We start from the raw sequence: 26,925 nt of genomic DNA on the forward strand, positions 1-26,925 counted from the left end.
TTTTTGTGAATAAATATAACACACGTACACACAGATGCACCACCTGCAGTAGTACTCTCTTGTTGCCTGAATTATCATGTAGTGAAGTGTTTGTCACAGGATTAACCAGTGAAGGTGGAGGTAGAAGTGGTGACACAGAAGCCTGCTGGACTGTCACTCTGAGTATTGGATGATTTGGGGAGTTTGGCTGCATTGCCACTGCATGCACTTGGTTCCTGTTAGTATTTATGTATGGACAAGATTGCTGTGTTTAGTATAATTTAATATAGGTATTTGATTTACTGTTTCTCTAGGTTAATATTTTGTAGGTTACTATTTTGTAGTCATTATGTTCCTAGCAGTCTCAGGCCTTTTGTGGTTTCATTTCATGCATTTGGGAATTTGGAACATATTTTCAGCTGCCTAGTCTATTTTAAACACTCTTTTAAAATGAAAAAAAAAAATCAACAAATAATGGGTTAGAACAGATTGATCCTTTTGAGTCATTTGCCTAATTAACCTTTGCCTCTCAGGAATCAGCTTTGATTCTGTTCAATCCAGTGTAATGTATCCCAGCCCTTAATAACCAGCATTTCTTATGAGGACCTTGGAAGTCTTCCCTGACTTTTACTTTTCTAACTGCTGCCACTCTCTTGGCATTGCACCAGTTTGCAGAGACTGAATTGGAGAAGGACAGGAAAGAATTATAACAGGATATCAAGAGAAAAGGCCATAGGATGTCCTCTAACTTAGTCAAGTGTTTCTGGAAAGTACAGTTAGCACAGTGCTTGAGTCTTCAGTTCTCTGTACCTCAAATGCAGATTTATGAACCTAATAATGAAAGAAAGGGCAGTATTTAAGTGTGCATTGCATGCACCCAAAGGATGAGCCTTCTGTGACATCTTATAATGTAAAAGTTTGAGGGAATCTTCAGAGAGACTTTATATAAGTAGAAATTATGTCCTGGCTTCTTTCCCCTTACCTGAAAAAAAGGAAATAATTAGGCCCAAGATCTGATCCTCTGTGTGGAGAAAGAGGCAAACAGGATTCTTCTCTGTTGCTTCTAACCTACTCTCTCTGATAGAACTCCCCAGAATTTGCACAAGTGTCCTGAAACAGCCTCACAACTCAGGAGACACCTTTTCTGGGTAAATGGATATGACTGATGTTTCATTAGCCTCACAGAGATTTTCTAAATTTTGAGGAGCTCCCCTCTTAATTTTGCTGAGTTTGATCTGCTCTGTAGTGAAAGTCTGTATGCACAGCAGCATGGATTTCATCCATTTGGAAATAGCTTGGGTTGGTGTTTCCAAGGAGGTGGTCAAGAAGGCTTCCAGGTCTCATTATACGTGGGCATTCACATGTTTTCTGCAGCTGGTTCTGGTTTGGGTCATTGTGAGCATGTTTTACTCCCTTCCAGTATTCTAAAAGAAGTTTGCTGTTCTTGCAGACTTTTTGGTTTTCCTCTCGTGCCTTGAGAATACACAGTGCTCAGAGTTTATGAATCATCTTTCTGTTCCTGCAATGATGCAGCTGCACTAAAACCACAGCATCAGCTGAACATAAATCATATCCTCAGTGCAAAGTTCATAGATTCTGCAAAATGATGGCTTTGCTGCAAGTTTAGAGCAGAGAACAGCAAGTAGAGAGCATTCCTGAACCCAGAGAACCGCTGAAATAGGAAAGGAAAGAAATGAACTATTTAAATTGCCTCCTGCCTTGTAATGCTGCTGTTCTCCCCCTTCAACTCTCAGTAGTAACCATCCATAATTCATGTTTTCCTTCTTCTAGTTCCATTACAGTTTCCTTTCTCCCCATGACAAATACTTCAATCACTCGCATAATGTAATAGGATCCATGAATGCAAACATCAGGGTGGGAGTGTTTGTGTGGCCTGCACTACATTGCCAATTTGCTTGATGGATTTCGGCTTCTCTGCTCCTTCCATTTACTCCTGGTTCCCTTTCCAGCTGTAGTGTCTTGATCTGCTTTCTGGTTTCAGACCATGCTGCAGGCAAACCAGCAATGACTAGACATTGAAGAATATCTGCTTTCATCCCAATGAGGGAGCTGCAAAAAAAGTAGCCCTAAATAAATTCACCTATATATACTTGTGTATATATATATATATATTAATGTTTCAAAAATTAGATATAACATGTATATGATCTGTTTTATGTATATCTGTAGTACAGATAGATATAAATACATTTAATATGTAGGAAATGCAGCTCCCTGATTTTATCATAATTTCTTGTTACTGTGGATATATTTTTTCCTGAGAATCTTCCAACATATTTTGTTGTGTCATTAGCTGGCAGTTAGTCCCAAAGCAATATGGCATGGTATTCCCATCCAAGCCCATCAGTTTACTTCAGAAACTCTCTGGTGGCTTCCAGCAGCCGTTAAGATGTGGCAGTGGACACAGTTTTTCCTTCCATTTAAGGAGTGATTGAGAAGATGCAGATGCTTTTATTGAAAAAGGAGAAACTGGAGTTTTTTTCCTCATCCAACTTCACAGGGGTAGATGAAGGAAGTGTATGAGGCTGAAAGTCATTGAGAGTGCTTTTCTTTCCTCCTTCTGCTTTTGTTTTTACAGGGGTATGAGTGAACAGGGTCTTGGGGAGAAAGACAACTTTGTAAATGGGATATGCCAGCAAAAAATAAGAGGTATTTTTACAGGGCATGCACTGATGAAAGACTTAAAGGTCTGTCCTTCACTGTAAAGGCTTCCCACTTAGGTGACCCACTGCCCTGGTCAGTGTGGGCAACCCCAAAACAGGAGTGGCACAGATCCCTTTGCAGCCTCAGGGTGCTCAGACTCTCTTTCCCATCATCTCACCGTGTTAAACTTGGTCTGCTAAGTGCTGTTGGTGGGAGCCTGTTGTTCTTTCACCTACCCTTGTGCAAAGTAATCATCACAGGGGCAGAGTCAGAAGAGAAGACTTGGTCATTAGCAGTAAGGTCCAGCAGCAGGTCGATACTTAAAACAAACCAAACAGCAAGAAAACCCCACCCCCACGCCCTCTGTACACACCAACCCCTCATATTCCCCACATTTGTTTAAGCCACAAGATGTGTGTTATCTGTGTTTGCCACTTTTGGGCTGTTAGCTTTCCCTGTTCTCCATGTACTTCTCTAAGCATCTGTTTTTGCTTAAAACAATCAGAAAAGAGTTAATCACAGCCCTTAGGCTCAGGCTGTTGACAGCTGGGGCAGTGGGGACCACCAGAGCCCTCACAGGGGACACGTAAATGCGTGGGCTGCCTCCCCATCCTTATTGTTACTCACCCCATCATCTGGCAAGTGCCGAAGGAAAAACAGGGTGTGAATGGTGATGAGCGTGCCCTTTCAGCAGCACAAGGGGAGATTGAGGTGAGGGATGGGGAGAGCAGGCAGCTGATGGGGAGTGCTCCCTCTCAGGTACTAGGTACCATTAGCACAGCTCAGCTGCATTTTTTGTTTGTTTTTTTAGTCCTACGCTCACATTTTTTGCCCATCTCTTAGAGCAGAATAGATTTATGAGCAAGGCTTGTTTGGATAGGTTTGCAGATACAATTTTGGCGGACAAGTTTGGTGGCCCAAGTGGTTTTGTCCTTGTGTTTGTTCTTGTGTCTGTTAGTAAACACTTCAGTTACTTGTATTCATGCTCTACTCTTAGATATTTAAGTGTTCCATAAAACTTCCCTGTGGGCCATAATAGGTTTGTGGGATCTTATCTCAAGAGCAGAGAGGAAGAGTTTGTCAACTAAAAGGACGTGAGAAAGGAATTATTTAATGTTGCTTGAAATGGTTTGGGATTGAGTGGGTTATTGCGTGGGCTATTTATAATAATGTCTGTGAGTCTAGCTGAAGCAAGATTTGGTGTAGCTGTATGCTGAAGAAGGTGACAGAAAAGCAAGAGAAGTCAAATGGCATATCTCAATGTTGTTAACTTTAGGCTTATGCACTGGCTGATAGAAAGCATGAGGGTTTTGGAAAATCTCAGGCCTCGAGAAAAGGCATGTAATTAAGCTTTTGTAGGACAGTGTTGTGAGGCCAAGTGTTTGCTTAAACACTTCACTGAGTCTCTGATTGCTGAATGTAATTCTTCACATTTTCCTCACTTTCTCCTCTTTCCCCTTTCCTAAAAATTACCAGGTTCTGCACTGAATGGATGCCTCAGCCCTATGCTGTGCTCAGCTCAGCAGAAATAGGTCACTGTGCTCACTGATGCTCTGCTCTGGGGACCCTCTCTCTTGATAGTGGCAGCCAGGTGACCTGTGTCTGTAATAGCTGCAGTTCTAGTTCTGTGCAGGGGTGGTCCAGAAACTGACTGTAATTCTAAAAACCTTTCTACCCCTAAAGCACCCTTCAAGCTGATTTTGGAGTAAGCAGCTTCCCTTCCTCAGGTGAAGACCTGAGGTGCATTTTGCATGGATGGATCTGCGATCTGCCTATCCCATCTGCCTTGCTGCAGAGCCATAGGTTCACTGGTTTGCAGGCAGATGACCCTTAGCGGTTCTTGGGAAAGCCTCAACATTCCCCACTGCAAAAGCAGATGGGATTTTGTGGGCAATGTGAATTTAAGCTGGGAAGTGAAGCTCCGTGCAAATTAAATGTGGTCACGATGGCTCAGGGTGAACAGGAATTCATCACCAGGTGGGGGACCTATCTGCAAGTTTGCAGTGTTGCAAAAGACTGCCAGGAAGACTTAAATTTCTCCTGGGTATATGGAATTAAAAAGAGAAACCCAATGCTACTTGTTTTTGAGTAGGAAGACTTTGAGGAAAGGATTGCAATGATACCCTGAGGTGTAGAAATGTGCTGCAGCTATAGGCATTTGCTCAGCACTGTGACTAATCTTCTGGAAACCAAAAGGAATTCCCTTAGAGGAGAATGCCGTGCGTCACCCATGGCCAAAAAAAGAGGGAGTCGTGTTTCCTTGACAGCACATCATGTTTGCATATTTTCAGTGCTGGAGGAGAGTCCTTCATCCTGATCACTGCATGTTTTCAAGTATTTTGAGTGTGCCTGGGGTGCCAGGATATTAATTTCAATAGCTTTGTTTAAATAGATCATGTAAGTAATTCTGTCAGTGAGTATTTATAATAGAGTTTCAGATTAAAGCAGAGGCATTTTCAGTATAGTTACTCATATTACAGCTTTCTTAACCAGTATATTTTAATGCTGGTAAGTTAGAGCAGACTCTCCAGAAGCCCTAAGGTTTCTTTGGACAATACAACTTTTCTACAACTTTATTCATGAGTTAGTGTTTGTACAACACGGGTGAGGATGAAAGAAATAATGCCAAGGATATATATAAACAGAGTAGTACTTAAGTGTTGTATTGTAGTCTGCAAGAGCTTGGGCTTCAGCATTGGCTTTTGGTAACTTTTTTGCATTTCATTTGGCATTTTTTTAATTGGAGACTTCCTCCCCCTCTCTGCCCCCAGTTAGTGACTGTATTACCATCTATTTTGAAGTCATTGGTGAACAAAAATCTACAAACAGCAAAAGAAGTTATAAGCTGCTCTCAGTGTTTGTAAGATTGCTGATGTGGTGCCTAAATAAGCAGTCTGATTTCTTTTTGAAGCATCAAATGCCCAAAGCAGCAGCCTTGAAAGAAGCTGCATTTCCAAGCTGACATTGCATCAAGGTAGCACATACTAATGTTGCTTGGAATTGCTGGAAGAAATAGCAGTAAATAACTGGTTATCAAGAGCAATTTTCCAGGTAGTGGGCTATAATCCAATGGACAGAGACAGCATCTGTGATGGTGCTTTAAGGAAAGAAGGATCTTGCAGCTGGTTGTATAAAGGCTGATACTTTTGTGTTTGTAGATTCCTTTTGACCAAGAAAAAATATCTGAGGTATTTTCAGGTGTCATCTGAGGAGAAAAGAGTAATGGGCAAATACTGATCTGTTAATTTGTAACAGCAGAAGAAGTCTTTTTCTCTCCAGGAATCAAACCAGTGTTCCTGCAAGTCATGCAGCAACTCTGAATTGAGATTTGATTTGGACCCTGCATATGCAGTATCTCTGTAAGATGTAAACCTTTGTATGGTTTATTCACCTCTGAACAAGTGTACAGCATCTCCATAATATAGTGAAATACAGTAAAAAGATTCCTGCTTCCTGTTTAGTTAATTGCTTCTGTGTGACTGGATATTTTTTTCAAAATAAATGCATACCAGTTGAAAAAGTTCTTGTGGGGCTTTACAGGTGTAAATGGGAAGGAAGGTAGGTTTTTACAGCGAGATGATGATTTTTAATGAAAGTGGTACTTGCTTTTAGGGCAGTAAAAGTCTTTCTTCTGTCACTATTGTGTGTCAGATAACTCATGTATAACGTTTTAGAAGTAAATCAGTCAGTTGGTAGAAGTATCCACAGTGTTGATGGATTTGATTAAGTAATTAAAAAGTCTAGCCTCAAAAAGAAAAATACAACAGCAATTTGCATACCCCCAACCCATGTGTGCATAGGCTTGAAGCCACCTTTGCAGCAGCCCAGGGGGCTGTGAGCAGCCTGAATACATCCACGTGTGTGTTAGCCTACCTCCCTCTCACCCGTCTGGGGCTTTCTCAAGTGCACCACAACAGAGGTGAGTCATCCAAAATAAAGAGGTGACTCCTGCATTCAGAGACAGGTCTTGACTGTGGCTGCATTGTTCCTGCCTGGGTTATTGGACTTTGTTCTCCAAAGTGCATCAGCTAAGGCTGCTTCTGAGTTGGACACAGCGCTGCAGTGTATTTTAAATGTAACTGCCTTCTTTGCTTGCTGCCCACCCCATCTTTATTTTGCATGCTGGCTGAGTTGCAAGGAAAATTATGTTTAAAAATACCTTGTATTGGTTTTGTACTTTCCCTAACTGCCTTCCAGTGCAGCTGAAGGTGTGTGTGTGCAGCCTAGTGTGTTCACCAAAGAGTAACACCAAATCACATGTCCCCTGCTACCAGAGTGGTTGGGCTTTAATGGAATATCTTTTTCATTTTTCTGATTATCCCGTTGTTTTCTGAACCATCTCCACCCTCTTTGTCTTAGTAGTAATAGTCTCTACAGACTGGAAATGCATTGTGTGTAGCTATTTTATAATTCACTGGGTATAGGCTTTTTATGATACCTTGAAGACACTTAAAGCTAGAAGTCCATTAAAGTGAAAGCACATTGGAGTCTAGGGATTAGGCTGTGAATACCTGCAGTGGAAAGCCATAGAAAGACAGGACAGAACTATGCTTTGCCAGCTGCTGTTGCAGGATGGATGTACATAATTAGCATACAAGGTGCCAGTGGATGCTCAAGAATTATGCAGTATTGCTCTGAGGTTCTGAAAGGCTAATAAAACTTTTTTGTATTATATCCTTTGGTAGGCTTCTATGTTGACTATTCACGCCTTCTTGAATATGAGCTTTTAACTATACTGGCTTTTTACTGTGTCTCTGTGCAGGGTGGTGAGAGTAATTTAAACAATATTTATATGCATCATTTGATTCTTCTATTGGTATGCAAATGTTTTTGTATCTCTGGGTAAAGGAAATTATCCTCTGGAGTCCAAGGATAATATATTAAGTGGCTGGGTTTAAGGCTGGGTAAGGGAAGTGAGCCTGTGAAGTTGCAATACAGGTGTAGAATCCTGTTTGAGTGAATCTCATAAGCTCGTTGAAGTGAATGAAATAGAGTGTGCAGGATTTAGCCTCTAGAGGTAAATTTAGAAAAGATTCAGTAGGTGAAGAAATTTGGGATTGATTAGCAAAGAGCATTACAAGAATAATAATTATTACCTTTCTATCCTAATTTTAAATGGTGGTGCACATTTCCCTCATCTCTCCTTCAAATTTCTTAAGCTGGGTTGTTTTACTTACTGCACCTCATATATAATATTGTGAATCCCTAGAATGGCTTTCTGGGACTTGTAGGAACCTGTTGACACAGAGGAACAAAGCTGACTACAACTGATAGAAATGTCTAGAATATTTTTCTGTGCTTGTCATTCATAAGATCCTTTGGTGTTAATTTGGAATATTACACAAGTAACGATTGATGCATTTTCTCTGTAAGGTGAATTCAGATACACTTGTAATTTGGAAACCAAAAAAAAATCTGCTTGTGGTAGCTAACTCAAGGCAAACAAAGTGACATTGTCTCTTTTGCTTTATTTTGTTCCATCATGAGCTTTTCTTGTACTTCTTTTGTCAAGAGAGAAGATAAAAACAGGGCTTCAGTTCTGTTGTTTCTACGATTTCTGTAATTCCTGCAGTAGAGTGATTAATTCTCTTCGCTCTGTTTTTTCTTACAGTATCAAGCTTTTGGCTGTGCAGGAGCTGGCTGACAGAGAAGCATTGGAAAAGGTATTAAAAATACATCTAATGCAATTATTGTAACAGATTTAAGCTCTTAAAACCCTCTGTGTTAGTTGTGCTTCCTAACTTCATGCTGCATAAAACAGGACATCTTCCTAGCTACATAGTGCATGAAGGCAGAGGGTTCATGTTTTGTCTAAGCTGACCATGTGCTTTTGGTGTTTTCTGATTTTACAGCGAGTTTGGGGTAAGCCATGTTTAATAATGAGCAGTAACTAATAAATCCAGTGTTGCCCTTCATCCAAGGGTATTGCAAACACAGCAGGCTCAGGTCAGATAAATGGAAGAAACTCTTTACTGTCAGGGTGAGAAGGCACATGAACAGGTCCCTCAGGCCGGTGGATGGCTCATCCTGAGAAGTGTTCAAGGCCAGGCTGGATGGGACTCTGAGCACCTGGTCTGGTGAAGTGTCCCTGCCCATGACAGAGATGTTGGAACCAGATGATCTTTTAAAGTCTCTTCCAACCCAGACTGTTCTATGATGGCCTGCTTCTGGGTGAAGGACCAAATTTCTTTCTGGCCTTCTGGGTGAAGGACCAAATTTCTTTCTGCTTTATGATTCTTCTGGCCTGGCATGTGAGACTGGACTACCAGTGCCCATTCTGCCACCAGTGGCTTCCCTCCACTTTCTACACTAAGTCTTTCACCTGCAAGACCAAGGAGCCAGCTGTGAGGCAGGATGAGAGACCTTTTAGGATGCAAAGAAAACAAGTGGATTCTGAGCCCTGTTGGAAAAACTGCTGTCTTAAAGCAGGCATTGAGCTGGTCCTGATCCAAGCATCCCCTCTGTATCTACGAGTGGTGTGGCAAGGCTCAGGGAGGAAGGAGCAACCCTTCTCCTGCCTTGAACACATCCTTGTCTGTGTGAAGGAAGAGGTCCTGCAGTGCTGTGTTCAGGCTGCATCTACCGGGTACTCTAGAAATAATGAGTAAAACAAGATACAGCAGCAGTGGGTGCTTCAGCCTTGTGCTTTGCCACTGACTGGAGATGACCAAGATTCTTCATACAGCCAATTAATTCACATGGGGCATCTCTTCACTGGTGTTCATGAACTCTGATTTTAACTTGAAGAGGTAGATTTTGATAAAAGGCAGTGACACAGGACTGTGCATTGTTGTTTTTCACGCGTGAACAAGACATGGTTCTCAACCACTCATTGTGCAAAACAGGTTGATCTTAGCAAATTGTCATTGTTCGCAGCAGTTGGATTCTCTGGCCCCTCACACTCTGTACCCTTCCCACCTTTCACACAGACCCATACCTCCCTTTGGCCCAAGGCCTCCAAAAACATGGCCTGGCAAGGTTAAGTGACCTCAGCATGATGGGAGTGGCAGTTTGCGGCATTGTCTGGAGCACTGCAGGAAGCTCTTCAGAAAGGCTCAGCCTCAGAAAAATGATCTTTCTAAATTGAGCTCTCTGAATATTTGATATCTGCTTTCATACAATGCCAAGCTTAAAGAATTTAAAAGGCCAGTTTAGCCCTATGGAAAATAACATGCTTGAATTATGTAAGTTCAAAGAAATTTGCTGTCTTTATTTTTTAAGTGCAAGAGAGGAAAGAAGCCCACAGAATAGAACAAAATCCCTTGTCCAGCGTGCTTGCAGAGTCAGGTTTTGAACACTGTGCTGAGTTTTGTATTCTTAAGTCATTATTTATCAGCATTATACTGCAGGAATAAAGAATATTATTAAATGATAATATTTTCATATTTATTCTAAGATGTGTTTTTCTGGTTTTCCAAGGGAAGTTACCTTTAAAGTAGATACAGACTTTCCAGTCTGTCATAGATGGTTTTGAACTTGGGAACTTTCTTGTTTCTAAAATTTGCTGCCCAGCTTTGAAAGTGTTCTTATATATGTTTGACACTTGCCTGGAGTGAGCAGAAGCTCCCTGCTGAACAGACTTAGGGGCTGCAGATTAGCTCTATGAAATCAAATCTTATTGAAGTTAACTGCATGTGCAGCTAGTCTCTTGAGAACCAGGGCCTCAAGGCAGTGCCATAACATTATTCTGGCCATGAATAACACGGGCAGACTGTGAGGTGAGGTACGTGAAGCCAGTGGAGCTTCATGTGCCTCATCTCACAGTTGGAGCAAGCTGGGAGAACTTGTTTGAGCTGTTGAGGTCTGGCTTGCTGGAAAAGGTTTTTCTGTCATTCTGTCTTAGGTATTTAAGTGTCTTTAAAGGTTTCTCCCACCTTGGCTCTTGAATATAAACTAATACACTGTGAGAAGCTTTGTGTCATGCAAAGACGCCATTTGTTTTATTTCCTAAACCCCAACGTTATGACAAATTGGGCCAAAATGGCCCTTTAAGCCGAAGATCTACCCCACTGGTAGCTTCTATGCCTAGCGTTGCCAAAACAAGAGGGATGATTGGCAAGGTTTAATTACAGCCTGTCCTGGATTAGGACAAGCTCAACTGACCCTTGGATGCTGCTCATGAGCTGGTTTGTTTTTCTGGGGTGCCACAGGCTCCTGTAAGCACCACAGACAGGGTGCTGCTTGTCGAGCTGAGCCCCAGCACCATGCTTACTGTTGTTAGGAGGAATGGGAAAATAATAATTTATTTCAGTGAACCAGGTCACGTAAGAATAAAAAGAGCCTTTACCTAGAGAAAATTCTGGGTCAGAGGTTGGTTTGTGTTTGTTTTGGCCATAGCCCATCAGATCCATTCCAGCACAGGCTCCATGTGAGTGGACTTGCAGGCAACTTAAAACCAAACCCATGCTTACCTGTATTTTTTCCTACCTTGAGCCTTCAAATTGATGTGTTTTCTTCCCCCTGCCTCCTTGCTGAGCTTGCCCTGCTGCTGTGGGTCTGCGTTACTTACGTGCCTTCCCTTCACAAGTGCTGCTGGCATTTGCCGAGGGCAGGGAAGAACACAGATGGTGAGATGCCATGGGAGGGCTTCCAGCATGCCAGCCTCATCCCCACAAGGGTTCAAGGCTGCTCAGGCTTTAGGAAGAAGTATCACAGGCATGCAGGCTTGTTGGTGACAAGTCCTGTATGGAACATTTCTTCCTCTTCCAGAAGCACAGCTCTGGGAGATGCTCTCAGCGACACTCTTGCCCCAGTGTGGTTTTGAGTACGTTACTTTATCTAATTTTGGCAAGTCCTTAATTGCAGAAGAATTATTCTACTTGCCAAATGTTAATTGTATTTATTTGGGGAAGGGGAAAAATAATTCTCCCAAGGAACATGTTGTTTCTATGGTTTAAAAATAAATCTGTTTAACTAATTAGGTTGAACTGCCTAGCCAGGTGACATTTCTCATTGGTAACTGTTTTAGCATTTAAATTTGTAGCCCTTTTCCATAGGCAAAAATGCACACCAAAGCAATTGTTCTCATTGGTGCTTGATGCCAGCAAGTTATACAGAAAGAGTAATCTGTCTTACAAGAAAAATAAAAATATTCTTTGCATTCTAAGCATTTCCTCCTCCATCTTTTAAGTGTTTACAGGGGCTCTTGAGCTCATTCCTGCTTCAGAGGTGGGTTATAGAGAAAAATTAAATAATTTATGCAATTCAATAATCCCTTGACAGCTTTTTAAAAGGTAAGCCTGCTTTGTGAACAAGTAACAGTAACTCATTATTTTCCTATTTGTGTATTAAAATGTAAATGTGTTTGCTATTACTCAAAATGACAAAGGACTGTCCACTTGACTCCACAGAGAAGTTTGTTGGCTTCTCATCTAAGAAACACAAATCATATGATTCTGATCTGCAGTTTGTGAAGTGTTGAATTCACTTGCAAAGTGATTATTGTTCTGCCTGGAGTTGGAAGAGATCTGCTTAGACTGCTATGAGACACACTAGGTGGGCTGAAAGACAATAGGAAATGGGGTGAGAATTTTGATTTTGTTTAGGGATGATCTTTTTGACATTGACAATAACTTGCAGCTTGAAAATCAGTGTAAGTAACACAAGTTTCACTATTAAGGTCTGCCTATAGCAATGTTGGCAAATTTATGTGAGCTATGTCCAAGAGGTGAGAAAGTGAAAGAACAAAACAATTATCAGTAGGCTTGCACTGTCTGTGTGGGGATTTTCACCTTCACTTCTAGTGAGAAGTTTTGGAGGTCACAAATCAAGAGAGATTGAAAGTCTTTCACCTGGTGCCTCTGAAGCACAGGACACATTCTCTGGACATGAGGACAGGCAGCCATGCACTTTCTCAATACAGGAAGGGCTCTCTTCTGTCTGCTGGTCTAACCTTACTTGGTCATCCATTGGGAATTTCTGTTGGAGATGATAGAATAACAAAACTCCAATCAGCCTTCTTCTCCAGGTAGATTCCCCCCACCCCATCTAAAGAGCTATTTCTCTTTCTTCATATTTACCTGGTTGCATTAAATTGAAAACTTATCTCTGTAAACAAACAACCTCTACAATCTGTGCTCATTTTTTGGCTTTTCCCACCTCCTTCAGCAATAGTATTGGCTGGAGTTGTCTTCCATGATGTGGAATCAGTTTCCTGGATTTCCTCACCCATAGAAAAGACCAGATATCTGTGTCTGGGAAGTTCAGCCCCTTTGCATCACACAAAATTTTTATACTGGGTATGAGGAATCAGTGAAACACAACTAGGGTGATATTGAGGAAGTGGCATTATTTTACTAGAAGAAATTTAACATGTCTGCCATTGATCAGAATTGGCTTTTGTGTGAGAGGAAATTCAGTGACTACTGTTGCACAATTTTACTGGGTAAGATATAGGAGATGAGGCAAAAAAGGGGTGCTTGTTTATTTTTAGTAGCATTGCTCTGCTGGTGCAATTTCAGCTGCAGTCAAAAAAAGGTTTGTAAAATGCTGAGCTGCCCTGTGTGTTCCATGCTGCAGCCGCCTTCCTTTTACACAGCACATGGAGAATTTTAACTAAAAATTTGCTTTTGTTTTCTTGATCCAGTGTACTGTTTCCTCCAGATATTATCAGAACATAAAAAGTATGACGTCAATTGAGGTTCCAGAATTTCCAGTGTGAAATGCATCTGCTGGAGGTTTATATTTATCTTTTGTCTGCTTTTGAGTAGATTGAGCCAGATCAGTGTTTAATCATGATTTAGCCCATTGTAATCTGTGTTCTTTATAAAATCCCTCTCTGAGCAGAGCAGGTTGTTTATTTGTGAAAGGTTATCCCTAGGAGCTTTTCAGTTTTGAAAGAGAGGTGCTGTTTTTCATTTTCAGGGGTAAGCATAGGCACATCGCATCTTGCTTGCATGGATATAAATGTGTTTGTGTGTGCATTTGATGTGATTTTTTTTTAATGTAACCCAGAAATGAAGTTAGTCTGGAACTGAGTCTTTGTGTGCATATTTTTAATTGCCATAATCTTTCTGTACGGTGTGAGCCCTATCTTGCAATCTTTCTTTGGGCTGTTGGTTAAAAAAGATCATAAGGTGATTTGCAATGAATGAATTAGTTGCTGTAAAGGAGTTATATTTAATGCCTCTTCTTAGACCTATCCTTTCCAGGAAGCAGTTGACCCCTTTGAAAAGTAAGTACATTGGGATGTCCTCTAGAGTCAGATAAGGAAATAGCAGTCTTGCTTTCAGAGATCAGAAAAAGGAGATGCCAGCTTGGCCAGTGACTCAGTCAGGACATTTGATCAGTTTCTTCCAGCCCTGTCACTGCCTCATTTTTCTGCTCCCCATTTCTAGAGAGGATAGCTGGTAAGCTGTGGGATGAGCTTCTGCAGAGTTCATCAGCTGATGTTCCTTCAAAAGCCATCATGGAGTCAATGACTGATCACTTAGAGTAAAAGGAGATTATTCCAAATCATCCCACTGATTTTGCTTTTATTTTTTCTCTCACCTTATATCCTATTATTTTGCTCTTTTGCTTTCCCACACCCTCTCTGTATTTCCCCCTCTCTCCGTTGTCTTGCTTGTTTACCTGAGTGCAGGTAATACTCAGGAATACAAAGTATTAATTTTTTTCAGACTTCACCCCATGGGGTCATGAAATCTTAGAGTGAAGGAAAGAATAGCTGTAATTGGAAAGCAATAATTTTTGGCTGAGTGGAGCTGCAAATGTTGTAGCATTTTTTACTAAATGGGTGCCCTTTTTGGCTTTATCATATCTACTAAATTGTCTTAGGAACACTGCAGCTATACTGTGCTTGCTACTGGCCTTTCATATTTTCCTCCCTTCTGTCCTCTAGGACGGATCTAGATGGCTGGACGTTTAAATACATGTATTGGTGGACCATACAGTTCTGGCCATGTCCTTGATTTCAGTAGCTCTCTGTAGGAGGATCTGTGACTACTTTGTCTTTCCAGGCCCTTCACCTGCAAACTATCATCACGTGGTCAGCAGCATTGGAAGCACAGGCTTTCATCTACTAGGATTTCTGGTGTCTTTCATCTTGGCTGGATTTTTTTCCTCTGGAGTTGCATTGCCCATCTCTTTTCTGATGATGAGTGGACTTCAATAAACAAAACACTAGAAGCCATGCTATACACAGCACAGGGAGCTACAGAGAACACAAATTATATTAAAATGCTGTCCCTTATTAGGTGCCCTCTTCTTCCCTAGAGCACTGCTCTTCTGCCTCTCTGAGCAGTGGTGATTTGGAGATTGCTTGTTCCAATAGCTTGGCATTTTTTGTAAATCATCTGGTCTTATCCCTGAATTTAAACTAAACTCACCCAATAATGAAGTCATTCTCTACACTTCCAGAGCATAGAGAAACAGAAAGTATGTGTTTATAAGTGCTGGCAAGTGTTAAGATTTGGTTGTGAATAGTAGAAGTAAGAGGGGACTTACTCAGTCCTTTTTCCTTGATTTCTTCTAGAAGATGGTAGAAGACAAAGCAAGTTCAAAGAACGGGAACAGTTTTGAATAGTCAGCAACTTAAGGAAGAGTGGTTTTTAGTTTAGTTGCTTTTTTTTTTTTCCTTTGGTTTAGTTGCTTTTTTTCTTCATTTAAAATATTGACATAGCAGCAAGGGGATTTTAATGTCATCTCAAATAATTTTTGATAGTAATGTATATGCTCTCTATGGGAAGCCAGAATCTATTGGATCTGTTGGAGCAGAACTTTGGTGAGGGTTGAAGGACAGTCCTGTAGACTCCGTGGAGGGCATGCTAATAAGGACAGAGAGAAAACCATGTATTATTACTCATGGAAACTTGTAAATAAAGAATGAGCTCTCTCAGAGAGGAATCAGTGTCAAATTTGGCTCTTTGAATTAAGGGCTAGAGCTGTAAAAACAAAAAAGAAAGTAGTATGAGATTTTTTTCTTTTATTTTTTTACAGGTAAGATAAGGTGGCCTAGTGCTAGCAGCCTGCAAGAGATCCTCCAGATAATAAAGCAGTAAAAATATAAAAAGGAATTAGGAGGTGAGGCAGATTAACATAACTTTACAGAAGATGGCACAGTGTTCTGAAGGGTGGTGTGTAATCAATGCCTGAAGGAAGAATAAATATTTGAGGCTGGCAATGGTTGTGAGTCATATTAGATGTTTCTTTCTTCCTTGTTTTTGTGTTCTTGCCATGGGAAAGAATGCTTGCTCTAAGCAGAGATGTAAATCAGTTGGGGAGAACAGTAGTACTAACAGTAGGAAAGAAATGAAGCCACAAAACACCCAACTTACTGTTACGTCTAGATATTAGTGAAGTTTTATCATGAGATGAAGACCTAAGCTTACATGCTTAAGCAGTTTTCTTTGATTAACAACATTAAAATATTGTGATTTTTCCTGTTCCCTTTCAGTTTTATTTGTTTTACTTTTGCGTTAGTACATTTTCCCCCTTTCCTCTTCTCCTCTGGCTGAAGGTGGTATGCAGATGAGGAGATTCAGATGAGGGCAAATCAATAAGAGCTCACCAGTCAGCACCACTCAGTTTGTTTGGGGTGCTTTTAGTTGGTGAATAATCTACTTTTCCTTATCACTTTTGTATCTCATGTTTCATAGGATGGTTTTCTATTTGCTTTCGATATTAAGGGCTAGGTTCTGATAAACTCATTGTCACCTCATGCGGTCCTGGTAGTTCCTGGGTGAGTAAGGTTGTATTCACAGTGGTGTCATTTTACACCATACTGCCAAAATTGATTCTTGGGTTTTGTGGGAAAATAATTGACCCAGGATTAAGCATAAAAAACCAAACCCCCACGCCCTAAGAAAAAAATGAAGAAAACCTCCAAACAAAAAAAGCCCAACAAAACCTCACAAAAACCCCGCAACCAACAAACATCCAAAACCTACACAAACAAGAAACAAACCAAAGCCATAAAAATGTGTTCCCAGGAAGCCATTGACTCCTGGTTGCCTAGTATCTGATATCCAGTCCAAATGAACACATATTTTATGTCTCCAGACAACTGCTGTATGGATGGTCATGATTTTAATGACTCTGTGATTTTAGCACAGCTACTCTGTTGGGCTGGGTACTATTTGATAGCAACAAAGTGCAACTACTTGAACTCAAACACTCAACTTTGGTATAACCAGCCTGATAAAAAAATATTCTCACAGTCACCAGGGCTTCTTTTTATTCCTTTTTATATCATGTCAATCCCCTTGGCATGCCATTATAGCTGTTAATGATTATAGTGCCTACTTATGAAGTATAAAACTCTGTCTTGAAATGACTTCAAAAAGAATTTTGTGACTATCCTTGATGACCTCTTGAGCCTTAATTTATGAATTATGTTTAAAATAAAGAAAAACTCTTTGGGAGTATGAAAAGAAGTAGTCATGAAACATCTGCCAAATGAGTTTATCCAATGAAGTACAAGGAGAAAGGTCAGCTTGTGAATGGAAACATGAAAAATTAAGAACCCACAAATGTTCTACATGGAGGCCTGGTAGATATGGCTGTCCTCTATGCTGCCCTTCCTCCTAAGGGAAGGGGCAGCATAAATTTCCACAAGCATCTCTGAAGACACCTTGCCATTAAATGGCAAACTGGATGAAAGATAGTGAATATTCAGCTTTGACAAGAGGCAGCTGAACATCCCATAATTCTTCACTAGTGCCCCCAGCACTAGAAATGTGTTAGCGAAGTTATTGTATTGCCTCTTTCTGTTGTTTTGGTGCTCTGCACTAAAGGTTTTTCCTTGTCTTCCTTTTGAAGATCTATAAAAAGACACTGTTTATATAAATAATCACCTTTGTTAAGGATGAAGGTAGGAGAACAGGCCATTGAATGATCTGCATTGTTGTCCTGGGAACACAGTGTTTAAAGGTGAGCAAAGAACTGGGTTTATGGGCAGCAATATGTTTTTTTAATCGTATATCCAAAGATTACAAGAGTAATTTCCTCTTAGTACAGAAAAGTAAGTATTTGGGTGGCTGTGGTAATTCATCTGGGAGGGCAGTGTAGAAACTCGCTGTTTCTCGTAAGTTTTTCCAAAGTAAATACTTAAAAGGGAAAGCAAGTAATTTGGGAGTGCAAACTTAGGCTCCTACCACTCCCCAATGGATGCTGTAGAGCCTGACTTGGGAAGAAGAAAAAGTGATCTGATTCCAACAAGTTTGTATGTATAAACAAACCATCACACACTTTTGATAACTGAGATAATGTTAAGCTTATCAGCATCATTATTTCCGGCACATTCCCAAAGTACAATGGGTGAATAACACAGCAGAGGCAGGAGAGGGGTGTGTGTCCAGCTGGATCCACATCCATGGGCTGGTTCAAAAGAGAGTCAAGCTCATGAAGGGGCTCAGATACCTGACATGGGAAACAATGCCTTCAGTTTGAAAAACCTTCCAATCCTACCAAGCATCATTTATCTGCTGCCTAACCTCAGGGTGCCTTAAATGATGGTCTCCTCTGACGCTTTGCTGAGCAGTGCCTCTCTGCAGACATGGAATTACCCACCTCTGAAGCAGGCAGAGGGACTGGACCACTTAGTTTCTAGCCTGTGTATAGTTGGACTTGAAAAAGGATCCTTCCTATCCTGTCTCCTCTGCCAAGCTCAGTCCTGAAGGTTTCCTTTTTTAAAAGTATAGAGCTTAAAAGTGGTTTTTGCAGCAAAGCTGGGAATTCAGGTCACCACAAGGCTAACGGGAGTGAGGCTGCAGTATGGTGAGTGTTGGTTCTGTGTCCATAACATAGTGCCTGGAGCTGTCATTCCAGAGCTGAGTGAGAACCTGATCTTCAGAGGAAAGAAATCCTTCCTCTGTGGATGTCTGAATTACTGGTGTGCTCTTTAAGAAGCAGAAGCAGCACATTTTCCAGGAAAAAAATGAATCTTTCTTGAGTTGAGGAAAAATCTGTAGGTGCCTGCCTTCAGATAGACCAAGCTTTGGGACCCCAATTTGCACATTATCTCAACAAATGAGCTTTGTATGTCTATAGCACACAAAGGTATGCAGAGACTGTGCCTATAGATCTCGTTTTATTTCTGAAGAAAGACAAGGGGTGACTATGTGGCTGTGCTGAAGGGCTCTGCCTTGATTTCACCTCTTGCAATGAGTGTATAGAGCTTTTTGAAGGGTGAATTAGGTAACTTGAAGAAGGTGGAGGGTAGCAAGAATTTATTTGGTCATGAATCTGGATGTTTTGATTTAGTTCTAGGAAGAACAAAGCAGTACAGAAAGGATGGGAAGGTATTGCCCCAGGTCTCAATGACCCAGTACAAATAGGACATGCTGGTATGGCCAAAGAGACAGATAAGTTTTCCAGTCATGAATCTATGGCCTTTGCCTTTTCAGTGGATTGATTCCTTTTTTATGTTTTTTATTTTTCCTAGAATTTTTCTCTGAAACTTTTACGTTTTTAAAAATTATTTCCTCAGCTCTAATGCCATTGTAGAATTTTGTACAATATTGAGAAATAGAAAACTTTTTCCATGACAAATTTATTCATATGGCCAAGACTGAAACAGATTTCCTGAAGGGGGGGTTGTTCTTCTTTGAAAACACTCATAATTACCTGCCTATCAGACCCCTATCTACCTTTGTGTAATATCAATACATGATCAACACAAGCAGTAAAGATTATGCAGTCTTTAATGAAGTCTTCCTGAAAGGGCCTATTTGAATGGGCATGTGAAAAATGTTATAGCTTAAAATAGGGTCACTCCAGTTTTCCCACGTGCTACTTATGTGGAATAGAGCTGGTGAGTGCATCCCGCACGGCAGGGAATGCATCTCTTTCTTATGTGTGTGTATTTTTTGACCGTGTTGCAAACAGGAAAGGGATATGCTTGAGAGAAAGGCAAACAAGCAATGAAGGCCTGAGACAACATTCTTGTCAGTGGGAATTGGATCCAGTGAGGAGTGTTAGTTACAGGCTTTAATCATAATAACACTTCCTTCCTTGCTGTTACATTTGGGTATAGGAGAATCCAGGTGTCACTGAAATACCTGATGCTCCTCTGTGTCCCCTTCCTGAGTTGCTCCAGCCTGTGGGAAGTACATTCAATGTTACCCAGCTGCACAAGTGTGCTGAGCATCCTGGCCTCGCTGTGTCTTTGATCTCTTCTTGACTTGCCTTGTGCTGTCACGTGCGACTACACCAGGGCAACAGTCCTGAAGCCTCTGACCTTTCCCTACCTCAATAGCCAATACAATAAAATACAGCACCCAAAAATCTCTTCAGCCCCCAACTCTGCTTTTCCACCTCACAAACCTGATCTAACAAACCACTCATCTTCTGAAAGCCAAATTGGAAAGTTTTGCTTGAAAACCAAAGGTGTTGGTTTCAAGTTCTTGGAAATATTTGCAGTGTTTCTGCTCCTGGCTTTCTGGGTCAGGCTTCATTAGGGTGAGCCAGCTGTAGCTGTGTCCTGTTGTAGATTGGATTTGGATTAGGGGTGTTCAAGTCTGCTTTTTCAATTAGAAATAAACATACAGTTGGATGAATAAAGTAAGGATAATGTGCATTTAATTCTTAATTTATACAGTACATTGGGATAGAGCAGGGAAATCAAGTATGGATTAAAAATTAGCATTGCCAGATGGTCTCATGAAGCCACTGTCAAATTTGTTGTATCTTCTATCAGAAATAAATTTGATCATATTTCAGGATGGGATTTTTTTGGAGAGTGTTGTGGGCCTTCTCCTCAAGCATCACTGCTCAGTTTACAACGTCTATCTTAGAGCTCTTCTGTTTACTCTTCCTGGATGCACTAAGTCCATCATAGTGGAAATGCTCTGTAGCACAAAACAGCCCTTAGCTCAAACTGCAAGTGTCTTTCCCCATGCAAAAACAAATCTTTGCTAATATGACACCTACACATAGCTGAGATGATAAGAAATTGATAGACGTTTCTTACTCATTTCTGGTACTCATTAAAGCTGCGCCCTCTAGTGCTTATTAAAAGAAAAGTAACTGTGCATATGTGACATCTAGAAAAGGAAAATTTATTCTGTCATTCTCATCTCTCTTCTCAATTAGAGGAACCAAAATCACCTTTTCTTTGATGAAACAAGTAGTTGTTTACCTCAACTGCAGTGCCCTTTTAGCCTGACAGCTTCTGTGGTAGTTAACCTCAATGGATATTTAATTACTTTGAGTGCCTTTCTGAAGTCCTGGTGATCATTACTGCACCTAGATGTACCATGCCACAACAACAGGCTCACCCTGCAATCTCCTCTTGACTGCTCTTTCTCCCCATGCCCTTCTTACAGCCTCTGCTCTGACTCCACATCTGAAATAAAGGCATCCTCCAAAGAGTAATCACTGGCTAATAAGAAATATGTAATTTATTAAACTCTAAGGCATTGTTTTTCTGGGTCACATTTAATTTCCTCAGGGTTGAGGAGTAGCCCATCTTCTTTTTGAGCAAAAGATGTTCACCACAAGGGAGGTCGCTGGCTCAGGGTGGTCCCCAGACATGGCATTACAGCAGTAATGCTCGGCAGGCCAAGATGTTCAGCATGCAGTGGTGTCATCATCTGGGAAGGAGACCCTGCTGCACAAAATAAAGGACATAGTAACTAGGGCATCCTGAAGAAGAGGTGGTGGGAGCTGCTTGTGTGCAGAATTGCAGAGTGCTTGCTGGCAGCTCTACTAGTGGGCAGGGTCACTGCACTGGAAGAGACCAAACTTTATGCACAAATTAGATGTTCTTGCAGTGCTTGGAGTGCCCTGGGGAGGCAGATAGGTGTGTTAGGAAAACTGCCTTATGGCCTCCAGCATGTGCCAGCCCAGCATATGTTTTTTCCCCTGCTCCAAAATTAGTCCAAGACCCATTGCCTTCGCTTCTCCAGTCACTCCTCAAATGTACATTTCTCCAGCTTCTTCCAGCTGCCCTCTGGTCTCTTCCTAAGTAAGCCATAAGCACCTGTCTCTGCTTCTGGACAGGCAGGGAGGGTCAGGTGCCAGCTCTTTATCAGGGTGAACAAAGAGCAATTGCATCTTTGGATCCTCCTCTTGGGAAAATGACATGTTGTTTATTGGCAATTCCAACAGAGCTTGTCCCAGTTCCTGATGTAGCGGCTCTTATTGGTGCCTTGTATGCCAGATGGAGGCAATCATAGAACTGCAGACTAGTTTTTGGTTGGAGAAGTTAAGGATCATTGAATCCAATGGACAGGACAGGTCCAACAGACCTGGCACAAGGACGTTGACCTCTCACAAGCACAGGCTTCCCTTTGTTTAGAGTATGCCTTGGGGCTCAGTGCTGTCATTTTCCTGCTCCTTGGCAGTACTGCCTTTCCCACAAAAACCAGCACCCAGGTGGCTGAGAGACCACAGAGCATCTGTGTAAATAAGCCCTGGTGCTGTTGGTCTCACAGGGTGTGTGTATAGGTATGAGCTTTAACTTGGTATATGTATGTTATAATGAAGAAGTGGATTGAATTTCAGGAAACTTGCACCTCGAAAGGCTCTAGAAAAAAAGCTAGAGCTTTTTGCCTTAGGAGGGTTTTTTTTTTTTTGGTGGGGGGATGGGGGTGGGGTGGGGAAGAGGAAGTTGTTTTGATTGACTGAGATTTTATTTTTGGTTTTTCTTTGCCACTTTAAGAATTGCCTCTCAAAGGGGTTGGCATAGCTCTAACTTAGCTTTGCAGAAGAGGAAAGGCATTTTTTCATCCCCAATGAGGAGCTTGTCTGTATATTTTTGCTGCATGAGGGGAAGCGTAATGTTGGTTGACGTTGGGTTTTGTGGGCAGAACAACATGATTTGAAAAATGCCATTCTCACTTCAGCAAAAAAACATGACCTCAGCAAGTATTCTGTCACAGCTTCAAAATATGTGTGCCTGTAAGCCTTGGAAAATGAGTAGAGATTGAAATCAGCTGCTGTAGGCCAAGTTCTCCTTGGCTGCAGCCGTACCCAGAATGGGCGTTTTTTTTCTGAACAAACTGTGTTATCTTTTTTGTTTCCACAAAGTCAAATAAAGGCCTTAAAAAATCAATTTGAAGGAAACAAACTATTCAAACTAGTCGACTGCAGATGCTCTTTTTAATAAAATGATGGTTTCTGTAGGATTTTTTTCAATCCTGTCATATGCTTTATGCTGGCTGGACCTTCTAGGCAGCTGCAACCCAGAGATAAGACTTTTGTCAGGTTACAGTTGAACTTCTAATTTCAACAATATTTTTGTTTTTCTAATTCAAGTTATTTAAGTGTTAGAAAACTCATTGACCAAATCCACTCTGTTTGAAGACATCAGAATGGCATCAGGAGTGAGTAATTATTGCTGCTGTGATTTATTGTCTTAGCTGGGGTAGCACCTGGTGGTCAGCTGAGAGCAGAGCTGTTCCCAGGCTGTGCAAACCCCCTACCTGCCTCTGAGTTCCATAAATCAGCCCAGCCCCAGCACTGCCTGAAGGTCCATAATGGGTGACAATGTTACTGTGGCATCTTGAATAAGAAGGCCTAGCCAACCTCTGCATGTCAGAAAACTGTTCCAAAAGCTGTGCCAAGCATTTTTGCTTCAGGTGTGCAACCAAAGCAGCTCTTGGCCTTCTGAGGCAAATATGAGTGCTTGGGTTGTGTGTATCCAAGGATCAATGCCCACAGCTTCAGTCTGCAGGATGCTGAACTTGCAGAAAAGGGGGTCAGTGAAAGATCAGGATTTTATTTTAGTTTCTGAATCAAAAGATAAAGATGAAAATAACTATCCCATCATTTTATTGATATCTGTGTAGGAAATACTTATATCTGTGTGGCTCTGTAGCTCTTCAAACTGTTAGACACATCCCACTGCAGAGAGTCACTGTGCATACAAGGTTATTCTGTACCTTACAAATCCTTTGTTAAATTGCTGCTTGATCTGGAGGGGTGTTGTGGATCCAAGACTTTGTCTGAGGATCCTTCTTCGCTGTGAAAGCCTCTGCATTTAAACCCAGTTTCTCCAGTATGATGCAAGATGATGCACAGTGGAAGTTCCCTGTTGCTCTTCCACAGGGATGATTTTTTTCTAGCCCCTTTGCCCACAGCCAAACCTCTGCCACTATCAGGGCATCCAACTGCTGCCTATCCCTGCCAGCTTCCAGCCAGAGCCTGCCTGGAGCCAACATCAGCCTTGCAAAGGACTCTAGCTCCTGTTAAGCCTGGTTTTGAAAAACTGCTATCAAAAAGTATTCAATTTGTCTGCACAAAGGAGTTTCAGATCCCAGAAATTCCAGGGTGGCTTTTCTTATTTAGTTAGTTAGTTACTTTTATTTCAACCTCAAGATGTTACACAGGTGGACTCAGGGGCTCTCCACAGTGTCCACAGTTCTGGTACCTCTGATCTGCTGGGCATTGGGATGCAGCCTCTCTAGCTCTGACCATGAGCTTGGACATGTAATAGTGTCTGAGTGCTGTGGCTGTTCAGGGGTGACCAAGGAAATGAGCACCTCTGGGAAGCATGAGAAGGACGTGCTAGAACTGCATGCAAGTGTGCAGCTGCTTCCTTCACGCGCGGAGGAAATCAAGCACGTGTCCCTGGCATAAAGTCAGAGGAGCCTTAACCCCAAAATTCCAGATACTGAGCTTGGCCTACACCCTTCCTCTGATGTCGTGTTGGTGGCTGTGTGGTTGGAATGGGGCCAGCCACGCTATGGGGGCCTCCTGCCACCAGGAGGATTCAGCAGCTGTTTGTGAAGCCCCAGGCAGGAGTGGGATATAGTGCAGCCAGCATCTTCCGAGGCAGCACAGAGAAAATCCCTTTCCAATCAAACAAGTAGCTCTGGAGGAAAAGAAAAGGGTCTGAGGGATAAATGTTCTACTTGCAGCATTTGCACTGAGTTATTTTAGTTTTTATTTATCTTCAGTTTGGGGGTGAGTCAGCCTGGGATGTGGCTCAGACCATCTCCTTTGCAAGCCTTCAGGGAAGGCAGAGAGAGCGCAGCCTGTCCTCCTCTGTACCACTTACCAGTGCTTTACTACACACTTTATTTTGCAATTTTTTTTTAAACTCTCCAAGTTGATGTTATTTTTTTCCCCTTTCCTCTCTCTCTAGTTTTGTATGGAGTTGAACCAGCCGACGCTGCCAAACATCCGTAAGTGGAAGGGTCCTAGAGGATGTTGGAAGGGTGTTGTTTCCGAGAAACCCTCAGGCCAGCTACACAAGGTACATTAATCCCTAAGTTTGAACTTTGGTTTTGCTTTTTTTCCCCCCTCTAACCAAGGACATAGTTTGAATGTTTAAGACAACATTTTTTGCAAATCCTTTTTGGCAAGGTTTGTATTTCTTGGTTTTTAAGCTGGCTGTTCCTGCAGCTCTTAATTTCACTATACAATTTATGTTTTGGAAGAATTGTGGCGCACTTGTAAGGAGGAAGATGCATGTGTGTATTTGGTGTGTGTGTTTTTGGGGGAGATGGACAAAAGCAGTACAGATATATAAATGAAAAGCTATGCATTTGGACAAGGTAAGAGTCCTGAGTTTTTCCCCTGGCAGGCTGCAGTACTTTTGACATTTTTTGTGGAAGTCACCTGAGTTTGCTCCCTGGTGCTACACTGGCTGATATTCAGAAGGCCTTCCCATTTTCCTACCATTTTCCTAGTTTTCAAGTGAAGAGTTCTCAGAGGAGCCCTGCAGCCTGCTATCCTCACCTGGAAGGGTTTACCTTTTGTGTTCCCCAGAGTCCTCGGCACAGGTGTTTAAAATACTGTGGACTCCATTTGAAATCTGCACCATGCTGCACTGTGCTTTTCCCTGCAGCATCTTCTGCTCTGGGAATATATATATGTTTAAATGTGTACTGCAGGGAGGTACTTATTTGTTTAGGTGGTGACAGCTGCACGTGCCTACCCTTGAGAATATTCATAGTGTAGCTGCACTGGGCTGGACATCACTAACAGTGCCCAAAAGCAGTTTTTCCAAAGAGAAGTCTCTCTTTTCCACCTTTAAGGATGCTAATGAGTTTTCAGAGCAGTGCCCTCTTTGAGCTGGAGACTGTTGTTGCTGAACAGGGTTGTTCTCATGGTGCAGTTATTGCAGTGTGGATGTTGTTGTGGGTAGAAGCAGGATCTGAGAGCTGTCACATAACAATTAGTGCCTGTTAGCACATGGGGCAGACTTCAACAATCCAGAATTATTTATTCTGAGCACTGTTATTACTACATATGTGGCTGCAGTTGTGTCCTATAGCCATGCTGCTTAGAATCCACATTTCTTTATTTTGGCTTTTCCAAATCAGGTTGCGTCACCCTTCTCGGTTTTGGACTCATGTTTTTGCAAGTGCACCTCCTTTTATTGCCCTTCTGAGAAAAGAATGAGAAAAACCAAGAATGAGGGAAAAATAAACCCAAACAAATCAAAACCCACCACTTGAGCAGGACAAGGATTGTAGTCTAGCTAGACAGATACAGAGTGTCAAAGGGTCTGGAAAGATAGAGAGTGTCTGAATGTGTCTAAAGTTTAATACACTTCACACTTAATTGCAGTGCAGAATGTAAATGCCTCAGGACATTTTTATTTGTGGCTGGAGTTTTCCTTTGGGATCCCTTGTAAGGCCAGATCATTAAAACACTGAATATAAATAGCTGTGTAAAGTTGTCAAAGTTGTTCCCTCCATTTTTTTCTTTCTTACCAAGAATTATTAATAAATATCTCAGAATTTCTATGTTAAATTCAGAGTCTTTAGTCAGTTCTTTCTTGAGCTGTACTTCCAAAGATAACAATGGCAGCTTTGACTACAGGGTGCCTAAATAAAAATGATCATTCACCTTGTTTTACTGATAGGTATATAAGGATGAATGGTTCCCAAAATTATGGGAGAAATGTGCAACCAAACTAAGAATAGAAATTATAGAAATAGAATCAAAACCAAACTAAGAATAGAAATTTTATCTACTTGACTTTTCTTTTTAGCCAGAATCTGGCTGAGCTGTAGAGCCCTTCAGTAAGCCAAAAAGTTTCTTCTTTTTCTGGGGCTAGTTAGTGAGTCTGTCAGGTTTGAGCACAGTGTACACAAATGCAATGAAGTAACACAGTGTAATCCCAAGAGCAAAGCATCTTTGGCACCAGCTGATTTTGGGATGCTGTGTCGGGTTAAATAAGACAAAAATGGTGGATGGTGCTTCTGGCTTGTTCTTCCATAAAGTCTGAGCATTTCAACCAGGCAATTACTTTTGACTGCCATGTTGATACAAAGTCTGGAGCCTGGAAATAGCCAACAACTGTTGACAGCAGTTTTATTCTTCCACATCTTTTTCTCTATCAGATTTTAGACCTTAGGCTTCTTACTGCTGGAAGAATTTCCTCAGTAT

The 26,925-nt window shown here is 41.5% G+C and overlaps 1 protein-coding gene across 1 annotated transcript in view; it reads left to right on the forward strand.

The window, feature by feature from the left end:
* Window positions 1-26,925, forward strand: part of EEPD1 (endonuclease/exonuclease/phosphatase family domain containing 1) — a 64,202-nt gene that overhangs the window by 25,454 nt on the left and 11,823 nt on the right. Inside the window, exons 2-3 of the mRNA XM_021553314.3 lie at window positions 8,255-8,306; window positions 24,671-24,781. Coding sequence (XP_021408989.2) covers window positions 8,255-8,306; window positions 24,671-24,781 — 163 coding nt within the window. The remainder of the gene's footprint in view (window positions 1-8,254; window positions 8,307-24,670; window positions 24,782-26,925) is intronic.

This window comes from Lonchura striata, chromosome 2, assembly GCF_050655825.1.
Source record: "Lonchura striata isolate lonStrDom1 chromosome 2, ASM5065582v1, whole genome shotgun sequence".
Taxonomy (NCBI): domain Eukaryota; kingdom Metazoa; phylum Chordata; class Aves; order Passeriformes; family Estrildidae; genus Lonchura; species Lonchura striata.